The 15342-nt window shown below is 36.9% G+C and overlaps 1 protein-coding gene across 1 annotated transcript in view; it reads left to right on the top strand.

Moving 5' to 3' along the window:
* Positions 1-15342, top strand: part of LOC149206075 (sister chromatid cohesion protein PDS5 homolog A-like) — a 224097-nt gene that overhangs the window by 85773 nt on the left and 122982 nt on the right. The window contains 7 exon segments of the mRNA XM_089395279.1: positions 12045-12199; positions 12334-12460; positions 12640-12789; positions 12905-12964; positions 13179-13315; positions 13504-13621; positions 13907-14041. Of these exon segments, the coding sequence (XP_089251405.1) occupies positions 12045-12199; positions 12334-12460; positions 12640-12789; positions 12905-12964; positions 13179-13315; positions 13504-13621; positions 13907-14041 (882 nt within the window).

Raw genomic sequence — 15342 nt, 5'->3', positions numbered from 1 at the left:
CATAGATCATTATAGTATCACTGCCATGTAGATTCACTACCATCATGAATCACTGTCATCATGAATCCATAACAAGTCACTGCCATTATAAGAAGAGTAAGGTCACTGTCCAAGGTCTCTGGCATCATATTAGAGCATGGTCATTACTACCTTATAAAATAAAGGTCATTGTTACATTATAAAAGCAAGGTTACTGCCACATGCATCATAGAAGACCTCTCTGTCATATGTATCATAAGAGAAATGTAATAGACACATGTATCTCAGTTACTTGTATAATAAGAAGATCTCCGTCTTAAGAGTCATTGTCATAGGTATCATAAGGAGATCACTTATAAAGGATTACTGCCATATGTATCATAGTAGATTACTGTTATCAATATATCATAAGGGTAAGATCACTGTTATATGGATCATAAACACAGTCACATATCTCATAAGGACAGGTCATTGTCACATGTATTATAGACATAGTCACTGTTAGCCATCAAAGATAATGCCATCAAATTGCTCGAGCCATTGTGTAATAATGTGATGCCACAGAACAATGATGCCATTGTTTGTGTGGATGTGCATGTAATGCATGTTGGTTACTGTGATGCCACACTATAATGTTGCTGCTATAGAGTTAAGCCGCTGAGAATCCTTTAGTATGGTGTCATGCCACAAAGCATAACGATCTCACTTCGGAGAATTACGAGCCATTACAGAGTGATTCCATTGCTAGAGAATGTGATGCTTTGATGCGAGTCACCAAGATGTGATATGAACAAAGCAAGTCAACAGGCCACAGAGAAATACGAGGCACACAAATTTATATAAGCAAGCCACAAAAAACATAAAGCGAACCATAAAAATATGAACCATAGATTGTTGCGAGCCTCAGGAACCTTATACGAATCACAAAGATCTTTTCCCGAATCGATGTGAGTTGTACAAACGAATGGGAGAGTCAATATATATAGATGATATGATATGCGAGAAGGTGCCTCTTAGAGGCAAGCTAACTTGTGAGACAGAGGGAAACCATAATTTAAATTTTTCTCATTTTAATTCTTAAATATATTTAAATTCATATTTTTCTTGTAACAATATTAAATATATCAAGCAATTACTTGCCCTCATTTGTGCGACATTAATAATAATTTCTTTGTCAATTTTGGATTCACCTTAGGGACATGATGGGCTTCTTGGGGTAGCTAGGTTTTCCCTTTGGGGAAATTCACCCTAAAGCTACCCAAATTTCAATAGTTCCTCTCAGCTAAGGAGAAATTTCCATCTGCATTATAAATTGCATCATGTCTCATCTTGTCTCATCTCATCTCATCTTGTCTCATAGAAGAAGAATAATCCATAACTGATGGTAGTGAGACTGATTAGATTCTCAAAACCCTATTGGTCTCCAGGTCACGTTACATGACCTTCATCTCAATTGTATTAACAAGATATCCATCTCATTACATCTTATCTCAACTTGACTATCCTTTGATAATTACATGAACAATGATGTCTCTATCTAAAGAAGAAGAATCATCATAGGGGAGCTTCGACTACCACCCTATATCCACGGACAATAGGCGAGATCCACTTACCACAAGGATAAGGATCACACTCTATCCTATTGTCTTGTGACAATAGGCGAGATCTACTTACTATAAAAGGTGAGGATCGCACTCTATCCTATTGTCTACTGTTCCTTCCCACTTAGGCCCTTTAGAGTCAAGTGGTATAACCCTTGCATCCTTTCCAACTTGGGGGAGATACACACTTACAATAAATGGTAATGATCACATGCACACCCAAGTCTCCTCACCCATTATACAGATGGGGAGGGCCATCCCAACATGCCCAACTTGTGGGTAGGATGCCAATAGGGGTATACTCTACCAAGTCCCAAACTTGATGGCAGGGGGGGATACCTAGTTGTCATAAATGACAAGGATCACGCACACGCCCTATAGTGATAATAGGTGAGATCTACTTACCACAAGGGTAAGGATCACACCCTATCCTATTGTCTAGAGTTCACTCAACCCAGGAGCTCTCCGGGTCAATTCCTCTTCCTGTGAGCTCAAATAGGGGGGAAGAGCATAACCCAGTGTCCTTGATCAACTGTGACCCCTTTGTTGAAGAAAAGGGTAACTAGGTTCGATATTTGTTAATGTAATTTTCATCTTTGTACTTGTCAAGAAAAAGAATTACTATTTTTATAAATTATATGAATGAGTTTCTTGTTCATTCTCTAGGTCTAGGAAAGTCAAAGAATCAAAATCATATTGAAGAGCTCTTCTTGAGCATTTATGTAATGAACATGAGTCAACCTAGTGTCAAGCAACCCTCCAAGACAAGCACCATCCTTCACAGAAGAAGCCTGCAAACAAAGAGATGAAAAGACATCACGTCGTCTTGCAAAAATATATTAATGGCTAAAGGATGACATGTCGGTTCACCTGGATAAGTCGGCTCAAACTGGAGACATAACCACTATATATACCTAGCTGGGGTATCCAAAAAACACACAAGAAGAAATCTCGAATAAGGCTCTAAAATTCTCGAATGGGTACAGGACAAAATCTCGGATAGGTGTAAGACAATAAGGTGCAGTCTCGGTGATAGTTACAATGAAGTCCTCGCATATCTCTCTGCTGTCTCAGCCTAGTCACAGGGTCACAATAATGGTTTCGGCCTTCATAAGGATCTCGGTGAAGTATAGACACAGTCATCACTATAATCATGACATCAATCATGATCCTAATGCAGATGAAGATCTCAGTTATAATCCTAGTGAAGATAAGATGCAGATTTCAGTGCATTGGTGAAGACATGTTATGTAAGAGTGCAACTATGATTTCGGTGAAGGCAGAGCTATGGTAAGACAATCATGATCTCAGTGAGTCTAGGAGCAGACCTCATGGAGATCTCAGTGGTATGGTGAAGACCTCGGTGAAAGTGCAGCAATGATGTTGCAACAATAAAGATCTCAATAGTGCAACAATAATGATGATCTCAGCAGTGACAAGGAAGAAGAATGGTGTCTTGGTCTTGGAGTGGCATAGAAGGTCAAGTGTCAAGGTCTTGGTGTTCGTCAATTGGAATCTCTATAAGAAGAATTACGTGCGGGTTTTCCTCTCCAAGAGGGAGAGGTTTTGGCCCTGGCAGAATGCCAACTTCTTGAGTTCTTGTCTCTTTGTTTTGATAGTAGTTTGATGAAGTAAACACACACACTAATAATAAGAAGAAGATCAAGCTAAGATAAATTGTAAAAAGCACTTCACAAATTGTTATCAAGTCTAGAAGAATCTTACTAATGCTAACTGCCCTAGATCCTTCAACACCCTTCCTCTCACAGTACCTTCACTAGGCTTATGATTGTTAGTCCTGGCCATAGTGTATGACACCTAGAAAATATTGACCACAAGTTTACATGTTGCAACACAAGGATCTAATTGTCTCCCTGCTCATTAATAAAAAATGTGATGGAGCCTCATTACACCTTTTTGCACCATATCTCAGATATAGTGATATTTGATCTCTATATATGCTTGAACCTGTAATGGAACACATGATTCTTTGCATGTCGAAACTCAAAATATGTCACAGTATATCATAATTGTGCTCAACATATGCTCAAACAACTCTCCAAAGAGATTTCTCAACCATACTGTCTCGCAGCCAACCATGCCAGCAACAATGCACACTCTCTCAAAGCAACAAATTCTATGTCAAGATCATTTAGGAAACCAGGGTAGACCTAAGGCAACACTCAAATGTATTCTTCTAGTCAACAACATGCTCAACATCAATGTATCCATAAAGTCTCAAGCATCTAGTAGTGTGTCTCAGTTCATGAATGACTACATTGTCTAGGTATCCCAATACTAGCTCCGCGACATTCCAATATACATATCTAGGCTCTATATGGCTCAAAGTGTTGGAAAATTACATTAGCACAACATCTTAGGTAATCTTTCCTTCCTTGACATTTGCTTGTGATATTATTGTTTTTCTTCTTGATTATAAAAATGTTCTTTATCATCAAATAAATGCCAAAAATAGTGAAGATAGCATGAACACAAGATATAGGTTGCAAAGCTAGAGAAAAACCCCTCCATGGGGAAAACCCATGAGAACTTCTTCTTATAGAATCAATTTAAAGGAGACTTCCAAGACCCAAAACAAGACCTCTAGCTCCCATCAAGACACAAGTTTACCAACCAGCGGAACGTGCCTTCTCCACTTACATAGATGAACTGCAAAAGCTTCTTGCAATTTCGAATCTTATGGAAACCCTAGACCTTACACATTCCAAAGACTTCAATGCAGATTACTCCTTCACTAGGCTCTTCTAGCCTTCTTCACATACCTTTCTAGCTGCAAATCATCTCCAAAAGAAGTGTGTAGATGTGTCTCTCAAAGGAGGATGAAGTCCCTCCTTTCATAGCCTTTCCAAGTGGCTCTTTAAGCCCCTCTAGGCCTACATATGCTCGTTGGCTAACTTGGTCTCTTAGGAGTATCTAAACACTTCTAAAGTACAATAATATTTTTCTTTCTTTGATACAAGTGCCCAAAGGGGTCTTTTACATAATAACAATGATCATGACACATGACAAAAGCCTAGAAGCATAAAATGGATGCTTTGACCTAGGGACCAATGACCCAAGCATGAAACCGATGCTTCATAAATAATTTTTCTTTTACATTTTCCTTTCTTCTTTTGATCAATACGTAATAATTACATCATGAGTTTAAATGACAATTATGAAAATTGAAACTAGTTACATTCTTCAACACTCCCTGTTAACTAGGGAGGTATACATAACTGTCCAACCGGTACAATGACGATACTCCCTTTGAAAATTTCTCATAAGAAGAGTCAGATTTATAAGTTATATTGTAAGCATAAAAATTATGATCAAGCAACACTGTGTTTGAGACTTAACTAGAAAAGCTCTACTTCATTCAAGAGCATTATGCTTGGAGGCTTTACATGTGATACCACACTACCTCTACAAGACATACCCCATCCAGATGTCCACAAAGTATGTCCTTTTAGGACTATTCTTATCCTGGATTCTTGGCCCTAAATCCTCAAAGAATATCAATCCCTATTGCCCACTTTTATCTTGGATACCTATCACATCCTCAAAGAGTGTCAGTTCCTTTTCTTTCTTACATGTTCTATCCTTAAGGAAACCACATATGCTTATCCAATCCTCTACCATTTTATCTCCAAAGCCTTCACTTAGACTTATGACTATTAGTCTTGGTCAAGTGCTTGACAGATGAAGCAGAGAATGCACATGTGATGTCCAACATCACTCCCTCTCAACCAGAGAGGATATCTCTATTTTTTTTTTTATCTTGAGAATAGATCCCAACTCCTATTGAAGGAGACTCTCCTTCTCAAATCTAGAGGAGATTCCTCACTTCCTTTCTAATTGGGAAGTCATATGCATAAGCTTTCTAGCTTGTCTTCATAAGAATATCCACTGTCAATTCTTCATAGCTACCTGGCTCCCTCTTTTCTCCGCATCTCATAGTATCAACCTTGCTTCATTTCTACGTATCACAGATCACTGGGCTATCTTCTCACGACAGGTTTTGGGTCACCCATCACTTTCGTCTTATCTTCATGAAGGCATTCTATTGAGCCTTCCAACACTTCTAGTTGATCATAGCTTCCTCACGAAAGTGATCTTCCTTCTTGTAGTACAAACTTTGACCTTCAAGTTATCTTCTCGTACATCTACCTTCATAGTTGCCAGGTACCAAACATTGAGTTTTCCCTCAACGTTCTTCAAGTATTCTATCCACACAGTTGAATTTGCATCGACTGTCGTCATGTATACTTGCAACATTTTTCCAGGTTGCAAAGTAATATGTTAACCAGATAACCAATATTAGATATTAACATAAGACTTACCTCATCATGGCGACCTTCTCAACAAAGCATCAACATCCTCATGGTCCATCTCCACATGAATCAGAGTGCCCAAGGATCTAACATGATTACCAAGTTATCATTTTCTTCCGGAGATTATGTTAGATGTTGAACACACAAGATCTAATGAGAAAGTCTCAAATATCCTATCCTTTCTAGAGTAAGTCAAATCCATCTTCCTAGGCATCATATCATTTATAACTAACTTTCCTTGCAGGATTTATGTCATTCCTATCCAAAAGTTATTTCCAAGTATGCATTTCAATGCTTTCACATAATCATCTAGCTATTAGACCTTAGAAGAGATAGTATCTCATACTCAAAGAGACACAAATCTCTTTCCTTATGAGATTGATTAATTGCATTCCATCATCCTTCAGAGAATTGTCATAATGCTTCTTCCAAGAACCTCCAAAGTGATGGATTTTGAAGATCCACCTTAGCAAAAATGACACTCAATCATGTCATATGTAACTCCCCTCAATAATGCATATGTTACTCTCTCTCTCTCTCTCTCTTAATGTATTCATTCCTCTCTCTATTTAATGCTCTTATGCACCTCTTACACTCTCTTACACAATTTAATGACTCGTCATAAAAAGATTCCTCTTACACCTATTTAATGCATAAGTTACACTTCTCTCTTAAATGCATAAGTTACACTCCTCTCCTTTATGACATAAGTTACACTCCTATTTTGACATATGTAACTCCTCCTCAAGGCATACAAGTTACTCCCTCATGAATTCGACCTCTTTGCTCTTCCTATATATTTGTGCCTCTCATCCTCAGCTTGTGAGAGGAGAGTTCGAACTTGAGCAAGAGAGAGTTGGAGAGTCTAGAGGAAGATCGAGAGAGAGAGAAAGAGTCTTGAAGAGAAAGAGCAGATCTTGGAGAGCCAAAGTGATTCAGTGTTTGCATCAGCTACTGCTGTTAGAGATCTTCTTCAGATTTGGGTGAACTTCTTCATTCTCTCATTGTACTTTGTATCTCTGCTGAACAATTGATTTCTAATAGAAGAAGAATCTGGTTGGGTTTTCCCCTTGTGGGTTTTGCCTTGGTCATTGACCTAACTTCTCTGTATCTCATTGAGTTCTTGGCTGTCTTCAATTGTGCATATGGTTTATATGGTTTATATTCTACTACAATTACTTAACTTATTATGGTTTATATTCTACTACAATTACTTAACTTATTTTGTAGCATAAAGAAGTTCTGGATTTTAGTTCTTGTAACAACATAGAACATCAAAATTTCAACATGGTATTAGAGCTTTGGTGAAGACAAGTTCAAAAAGAAAAGCTCCATTTCCAACTCTTTTTGCTGGAATATCTCTTGCTGTCCGCTCCATTTGCAACTCCTTTTCTGCTGAAATATAGTTTGCCGTCTGCTCCATTTGCAGCTCTCTTTCTGCTAAAATATAAATTGCTGTTTGCTCCATTTGCAACTCTCGTTCTACTGAAATATAACTTGCTGTCCACTCCATTTGCAACTCTCTTTCTGCTGAAATATAGCTTGCTGTCCGCTCTATTTGCAACTCGTTTTCTGCTGAAATATAGCTTGTTGTCCTCTCCATTTGCAACTCGTTTTCTGCTGAAATATAGCTCACTGTCTGCTCCATTTTGCAACTCTTTTTTTGCTGAAATATCTCTTGTTGTTCCTTCTGCTTACTGCTCGTTTTCTGCTGAAATTTCTCTTCCATTTTGCTTTTTATTTACAACTGAAATATCTCTTGCTGTTCCTTTCTATTTGCTGCTGAAATTTTGAGCAGATCAAGATGTCTTCTTCTGACTTTAAGAATGAATGAGAAACTGGTTGATGCTTCAAACTTCTTCCCTTGGAAGGCTAGATTGGATATTACTCTTGAGGAACATGATGTTCCAGAGTATGTTGAAGGAGAGGTAGTAGAACCAGCTGAAAACCCAATGTTGCTATCAAGGCCAGATACAAGAAAGGAGAAGTCAAGGTTAAAAATATATTTGTTGACTCTTTTGGAGACCACCTCATCACATATGTTTCCAATTTGAAGAAAGCCAAAGAAATGTATGACAAGCTGATTAGAATGTATCAAGTGAACAACTTGAGTCAAATTCTTGCTTTGAAGAATCAACTCAAGGATGTTAAGACGAACAAAGGAGAAACTTGAGATGGAGCTCATTGATGTTTTGATCACTGATTGTCTAACTTTGATTGTAGCACAAAACTTAGCCTTGATATGCAAGGAGAGAATCAAGCACTTATCATATTGATTATGTCTTTGTCCTCAAGAGAGAGATGACATGACCTCTTATACAATAGGTCGTATAATACATTAGATGTCAATAATATATTTCAATGGAGCATAAAATTGTTAGCTTATATTTCATGTTATATCCTAAATGAGATTTCTTCATAACCTAGAAGATCTAACATTCCATGCAATATGATTGATATAGACTTCTAAGGTTACAGATCTCTGGGACCATCCTTTTGATGAACTTAGGAATCATTAGTTGCAAGAGAACTTTGAAATGGACTTACAATTTAGATCTATGCCTAGCTCTTAAGATATGAGAACAAAAAAATATATGTACCTCTTGTATTCCAGAGTGTGAGAAGTATTATTTCTTGAATACAGTGCCAAATCACAATTTCTTCTGGTTGCTTCAAAGAAATATCCCTGCGGTGTCATTTTTCTTCATATGATCTTTGATCCACACACTTGATTACCTTCAGATGATACTTGGATGCCACAGAGACTTGCAAACTATGTTATCGGATCCATCATGTCAGGGGACTGGATCCGCGGATCCCTGTTCAGAAATGGATTCGGATCTGGATCCGTTGGGATCCGCCCATGTCAACGAGTAGTGTTTACATGTTACGATGAATTTTCGTTCAGTTTCACATGTGGGGCATTGTTTTGATCTTGTCGCATCTTTCAACATGTCAATAAGCAATGTTTACAGGTTATGATGAATTTTCATTTAGTTTCACATATGCCGGGCATTGTTTTGATCTTGTCGCATCTGTTGGCATTTTTAATAATAAAATGAGGGCACAAAGGCAAAAGGCAGGGAGAGAAAGCATGGGACAAAACTAGGATAAAGGCGGCCTGAAGGGGGTGCCACAGAGAGATGTGACAGGTACGGTGACAACGCAAGAGAAGCACGCGGGGTACAAATTGCCAGCAGGACCGATCCACCTAGCGTGAAAGCCAAATCATGAACCACACAAAATAATAATAATATATGTTAAAATTTAGATTATAAATTATATAGTTCAAAAATTATACATAGAAATGTTACATATGTTAATTTCCAGTGGGACTGACCCACCTAGCGTGAAAGCCAAATCATGAATGGCACATAATAATAATATATATTAAAATCTAGATTATAAATTATATAGTTCAAAAATTATACATATAAATTTTATATAATCTAATACATATAAATTTTATGTAAGATTATTAAAATATAATTTATTAATATGTTAATAATATATATATTGGTTGAATATTAAATGATGAATTAAATGGTATATATATAGAGAGAGGGGTTAAGTGTCATTTATTGTAAGTATGGTTAATTATAGGTAAATATTATATGTATAAGTTATATATTTCAAAATTTGTATATATATATATTATGTTTTAAAAAATATAAAAATATATTTATATTGTTTGTACTTTGCTGTTTCCTTGCCGTATCCGAATCCTGGCTTTCCAAAAAACTGACGGATCCGTATCCGAATCCGAATCTTGGTAACTTAGCTTTCAAATTCTTCTATCATAGTTGTTCTATACATTCTAAGATCTTGGACTTCTTAGGATTCGATTGTCAGCACAGATTTTTAACTTGAGCACATAACTATACTCAGAACCTTGACCTATAAAATGTCTCCTTTAGAAATGAACCTTGAACCTATGTCACAAGGTTCGTCGAACTTCAACCTTGAGGTTTGAATTTTGGTGAACCTTAATTTTTTTTGAGGTTTGGCGAACCTCATAGCCATTGACCAAGTCCACATATCAAAACTCATAACCTCAGGTCACAACTCAAGCTTGTAATCTATCATTGCAGTTTCCATGTCCGTTATTTTTTTTTCTTGGTTATGTTTATTGATGTTGATTTCTTACTATTTTATCCTATATTTCATTTAAAATTCAATATATCTATGTATATAGAAAATGTATATAGATGAACATAATGGCGAACCTCATCTGAACCTCATCAAAAATTCTAACTTGAACCGAACCTAATCATTGCCGAACCCAAACTCGGACCCGAACTATGTGACTTGGCCATGATCTATGCCTGGGCTTGTCTCCAGATTTGTCTTGGACCTACTGCAGATATCAGATGGGCTTGGACTAGTTCTTCCACAATTTGAACTTAAACACCAACTTTGGGCCTTTCCTCAGACTTTGATCATTCTAGGAGCTTGGACCTGTTTAGCAATGAGAAGGCAAGGATACAATAGCTTCAAATCGGGTACCACAGAGATATAACAGAGATACCACAACTTCAATTCAGATGCCTTAACAACGAGGCTTAATTGGGCTCGGACATCTGGCCATATTCCAGAATAGAATTCTGTACTAATTCGAATAGTGACACTTGAACAATACTACAGGGGATATATCACAGGCACTTGGCCCATGAGAAACTTGGGTTCTTATTCACAGAGATAAATCACAAAGAGCTCGGCCCTTCATGTATAAAATTCGAACTTATTTCCACAGGAAAAGTCTCATACTATACCACAGGATCATAATCATGTACTTGATTCAGGGGCAGGTTATTACCATAGAACTTTGAATGTTCTATATAGAAACTCAGATCAACTCACAGATAATTCACATTTCTTACAGAACTGGGATGGTTTTTCCTTGAAGACTGCTTTCATCTACAGTTTCCTTGTTATCCATAGCTCTGATACCATGTTGAAATTCAATTGCGATATTGAATTTCTGATCATGATAGTTACTTGTGACTGATATGTGTGTTTTCTTTTTAGCATTCACTTCATTCAGTTATGTCATCAACTAATTATACATTCAATTATAAAGAAAGTAGAGATCACAATGCACAAAGAAACAACACAAGTTTGTCTTGGGAATACCCACAATTGGAAAAACACAGCAATTCTTTCCTTATAGAATCATTGTCAACAGGAAAGATATCCAAGTCATAGACAAACTGACCAGAATAATAGCATGACAACCTAAGTGCCAAGTCAGCCCTCCATATGTCTGTCCACAAGAATGACTTTAGATGTCACATGCCACATGCCACAGATATAAGGTGCCTCAGGAACTCACATGACCAGGGAGAGAATTCACATAACCAGAGAGAAAAGAACTTTGTATAGCCACAGAAAAAGTTCCTCAGAACTTCGCTTGAGAGCCGAAGATCTTGAACTTCTAACTGCCTTTCGGAGGAATGCGAGTAAGACAAATATATAGTCTTCTGTCCATGTGAAAGGGTGCCATTTAAGTTGAGCCAACTTCTCTTCTTGGAGGGCTGACTTGGTCTTCTTAGGGACAAGAAATACATCTTTTAAAAATCAATTTTCTTTCTTTTAAAATGTCCAAATGGGACATGACAAAATAATTTTTTTTTTGACTTATATAAATTCTTTTTGGCACTTTACAAAATCATAATGATAAATTATACATTATTAAGACTGAACCTAGTTACATTTTTAACATGAGGCAATCAGAAGCTTGCATGGTAGAGTGGGGAGGGAAGCCTGTGCCCCCACAATCTCTGGGCATGGGAAGGGGCAGATGGAAGCAGAGAGGAAAGCCTATTAGAGAACAATATTAATAGGGAAACATTGTTCTCTGCAACTTAAGATAATCAATGGGGTGTCATTACACAAGAATCCTATATCATGGCAAGGCATCACTTTTTTACAAATTAGTTGTTTTGCATTTATGTTTGCTTGGTATATTGTTTGGATTTTAGCTTTCTTTTGCGTTGTATGTTTGTTCGGTGACCTCCCAATGCCTGTGGCCTTTCGTGTTCCTTTCTTATCCTGATGTTTTTCCTTACCAGTAGTTGATTGTTTATTTTTCTTCTGGCATTGAAATTAATTACGCTTTCTTTTCTGTCAGCTTTTTGCAGGGCTTTTTCCTTGCCTTGTTGAGGGGTCAGAAGAAGAATTGCTCCAGCTACTTAAAGAAGATAATGAATGCATCAAGGAAGGTGTTGTACATATTCTCGCAAAGGTTGGTGGGTCCATAGGTGAACAGGTGACTGATACAACCAGGTAAGAGGAATTTGGAATATGAAAAGCATTTTCAGATTGGAGTGTAGTTTTCCTAGAACTGTTTCAATGGTTAGTGATTTAAACTTACACTGCGTAGTAATGTGAACTAATTTGCAGTAATTGTTCAAATGCAGCTCAGTAGATCTTTTGCTTGAAACACTATGCCTAGAGGGCAATCGAAAGCAAGCAAAGTATGCTGTACAAGCACTTGCAGTAGTAACAAAGGATGCTGGGCTGAAGGCACTTTCTGTATTATACAAAGTTAGAGATTGTTTGACATCCTTTGGTGGATAATGTTTATATTCATTGCTTTCTATATATGATTCATATGCCACTTGAAAAGATACATATTCCTGTTCTTATTTACAACTTTATTTTTTGCTATTAAAATCATTACACGTACTGATACCCCCATGATTTGCTTTTCTTTTAATCTCTAGCGGCTTGTGGATATGTTGGAAAGTGGTACACATCTTCCAGCGATTTTGCAATCCTTAGGTTGTATTGCCCAGAATGCAATGCCAGTTTTTGAAACAAGGGAAGATGACGTGATTCAATTTCTCTGTGATAAACTTTTTCGACAGAATAGTGTATGCATTACAGACTTTTTTTTCTTTCTTTATTTTGGCTTAATTCTCTTGTTATTCTCTATAAATCTGTTATGGTACGTGCATAATGACCCCAAGAGAAATCACATGTATCCAGAACACTGCTGATCTTCTAAGGACAGAATGGGAAGAAAGGAGTAAAGAATGTTTGTTGAAAGTATGCATCTCTGCTGTTATAATTGGCTTTCTGCCTTGGTTTGTTAGATTTGAAAATATTATTCTTTTCCTAGGAAATTTCAGAAATTTTGATATAATTGGAACCTCGTTCCTGTGTTATTTGTGGTCACTACCTCTGATTAATTGGAATTCTTCTTTGACACATCTCCATTCTTATGTACGTTGGCTTTGTGTTTCTTTTTGTTCTGAGGCAGATCTATGGTATTAAAACTCTTGTGAAAAGTTACTTGCCTAAAAAGGATGCCCATTTACGACAAAGGATAAAAAATCTATTTGGGGTTCTTTCAAAGCTTCTTACTTGTGGAGAAATATCCGAGGATGTGGTGTCAAGGTAAACTACATAAAACTTCAATTGTAAGGCAATCAAGCTTCAGGAAAAATAGCCTGATATTATGCAAATAAGATAAATGCTGAAGTAGGATAAACAGGATGTATTCGGATAAATGTTTGAAAGCTGAGGCTTTTGGTTCTGTAGCTTTTGAGTATATTATGCATTAATAGCACTTTCCTATTTTACAGTGAAGTTGATAAAGCTCATATAAGGCTTGCTACTGCAAAGGGATTGTTAAGGTTGTCAAAGCAGTGGGATGCTCAGATAACTCCTGAACTTTTTCATTTGACATTAAGAACTGCACAGGTTGGCTGTCTTACTTTTTGTTATGGGATGTATTTGATGCCTAAATTGTTCAGTAACTTTTATTCAATTGAAGATTGAATCATGGCTTTTGTAGCATTAAACTATTACAATAAGTATGAAGTTTCAATCTCATCATTGTATTTATACTGTTTGTTATTTGCATTCTGGCTATGTAACTTGCAAGATCCTAGGCAATATGCTATGAAACAAAACTATTATTTTGTGGAGTAACCAAGACTCTTTAATCAAGTCATTGAACTAATGAGAGGTGTTTGGGGGTGTTAGGATACTTATCCGGAAGTTAGAAAAGAGTTTCTTGGTAAGGTCCATCAGTATCTCAAAGAGCGGACTCTTGATCAGAAATATGCTTGTGCCTTTGTTCTTGGTGTATCAGGGGAAACTGAAGGTGCAATTGTAGAGGTAAGTCTCATTAATGCCTTTTTTATATTATCACCATGGTAGCATTCTTCCTTCTCAGTTCCCTTTATTAGATTTTCAGGCTCTGTTTTGGATTAACAAACTATTAAAGAGAGAAGATACAAAATACGAGAAGGTTAAAGACTAAAATATAAACAAAATATTATAAAAGAGGACTGAGGGAAATTGTGATAAAAAGGGAAATGAAGTCAATGAAAAATTATTTTGTAAACAGAAAAAATTGTGAAAATTCCTTGAAATGTTGTGACTGGAAATATTTCTTCTAACTGTTAATTTAATTATGCAGTTTATTTTGTTTACGGCAAAATAACAAAATATTCACACTGTGGTTTCTTCACCAAATAAAATACCATGGAAGCAAAAAAATAGGAATTGAGAAATATTAGCGTGAACACATAAAAATTGACACAATTATTTTTCGACAAATGTCCCCGAAAAACCCAATGTGGGAAAATCGGTGCAAAATTGAGGGTTTTATTATTATGCAGCAGTGAATTCTGAGTACAATAAATTGGGATGCCAATTGACTATCCAATCTGAGAGAAATATTGGCAAAATCAACTGAGGGAATTTATCCTTGTCTCCAAGCAATCCTGGCTCTAACTAACCTTTGAAAAACAAGCCGTCCAAACCCTCTGCGCAAGTCCTGCATCACCTCTGCGCAACCTGCCACACGCTTAACACATAAATGATGCTAATCAAGCCGTCCTGCCTGCTGCTGACTAGGAAAGTGTCTCTCCTACCTCCTGGAAAATCCTCTCGACCTCTGTAAACCAAAACGACCTTCTCTACAGCAAAATTGAATTGCTCACTGAAGCAACTGCGTAGGCCCTGCTCTACTTCCAAAAGAAATAATTTGCCCTGCTCTCTTACTACTCCCGATCACGTGTCTGCCCCTCTCTAGCCCTGCGTCCCCTCTCTGGCTCAAACTCTGCTACTGGCTAGCTCAAACTGCCCAAGGAACTCATATTGCTGGCTCTTACTCACTGTGACGTGTGTTTGCCCATCTACCCATTGACCTCTTTTTATAATCTCTATTTGGGACTCTAACAACTAAGATTAAATTTTAATCGATCACTGAGATCATCTCCAAGTTGATCCGTTTGCGTTTTTAGATAATTCTCACATTTCTCAATTAATTACTATTAATTAATCGATTTCCCTAAGTTAGACTTAGGCATTTTTTAATTATCGATCAATTAATTTAATTGAGCCATCTTTAGGTGGAATTTCCAGAAATGATTTCTGGGTTTTTGATAACTTATGTGGTTTGGCTTCTCCAC

Source organism: Pinus tabuliformis, chromosome 1_2 (assembly GCF_031772625.1).
Source record: "Pinus tabuliformis cultivar Carrire ecotype Pingquan chromosome 1_2, CPIR1, whole genome shotgun sequence".
Classification (NCBI taxonomy): domain Eukaryota; kingdom Viridiplantae; phylum Streptophyta; class Pinopsida; order Pinales; family Pinaceae; genus Pinus; species Pinus tabuliformis.
This window is presented reverse-complemented; position numbering and strand designations above follow the sequence as displayed.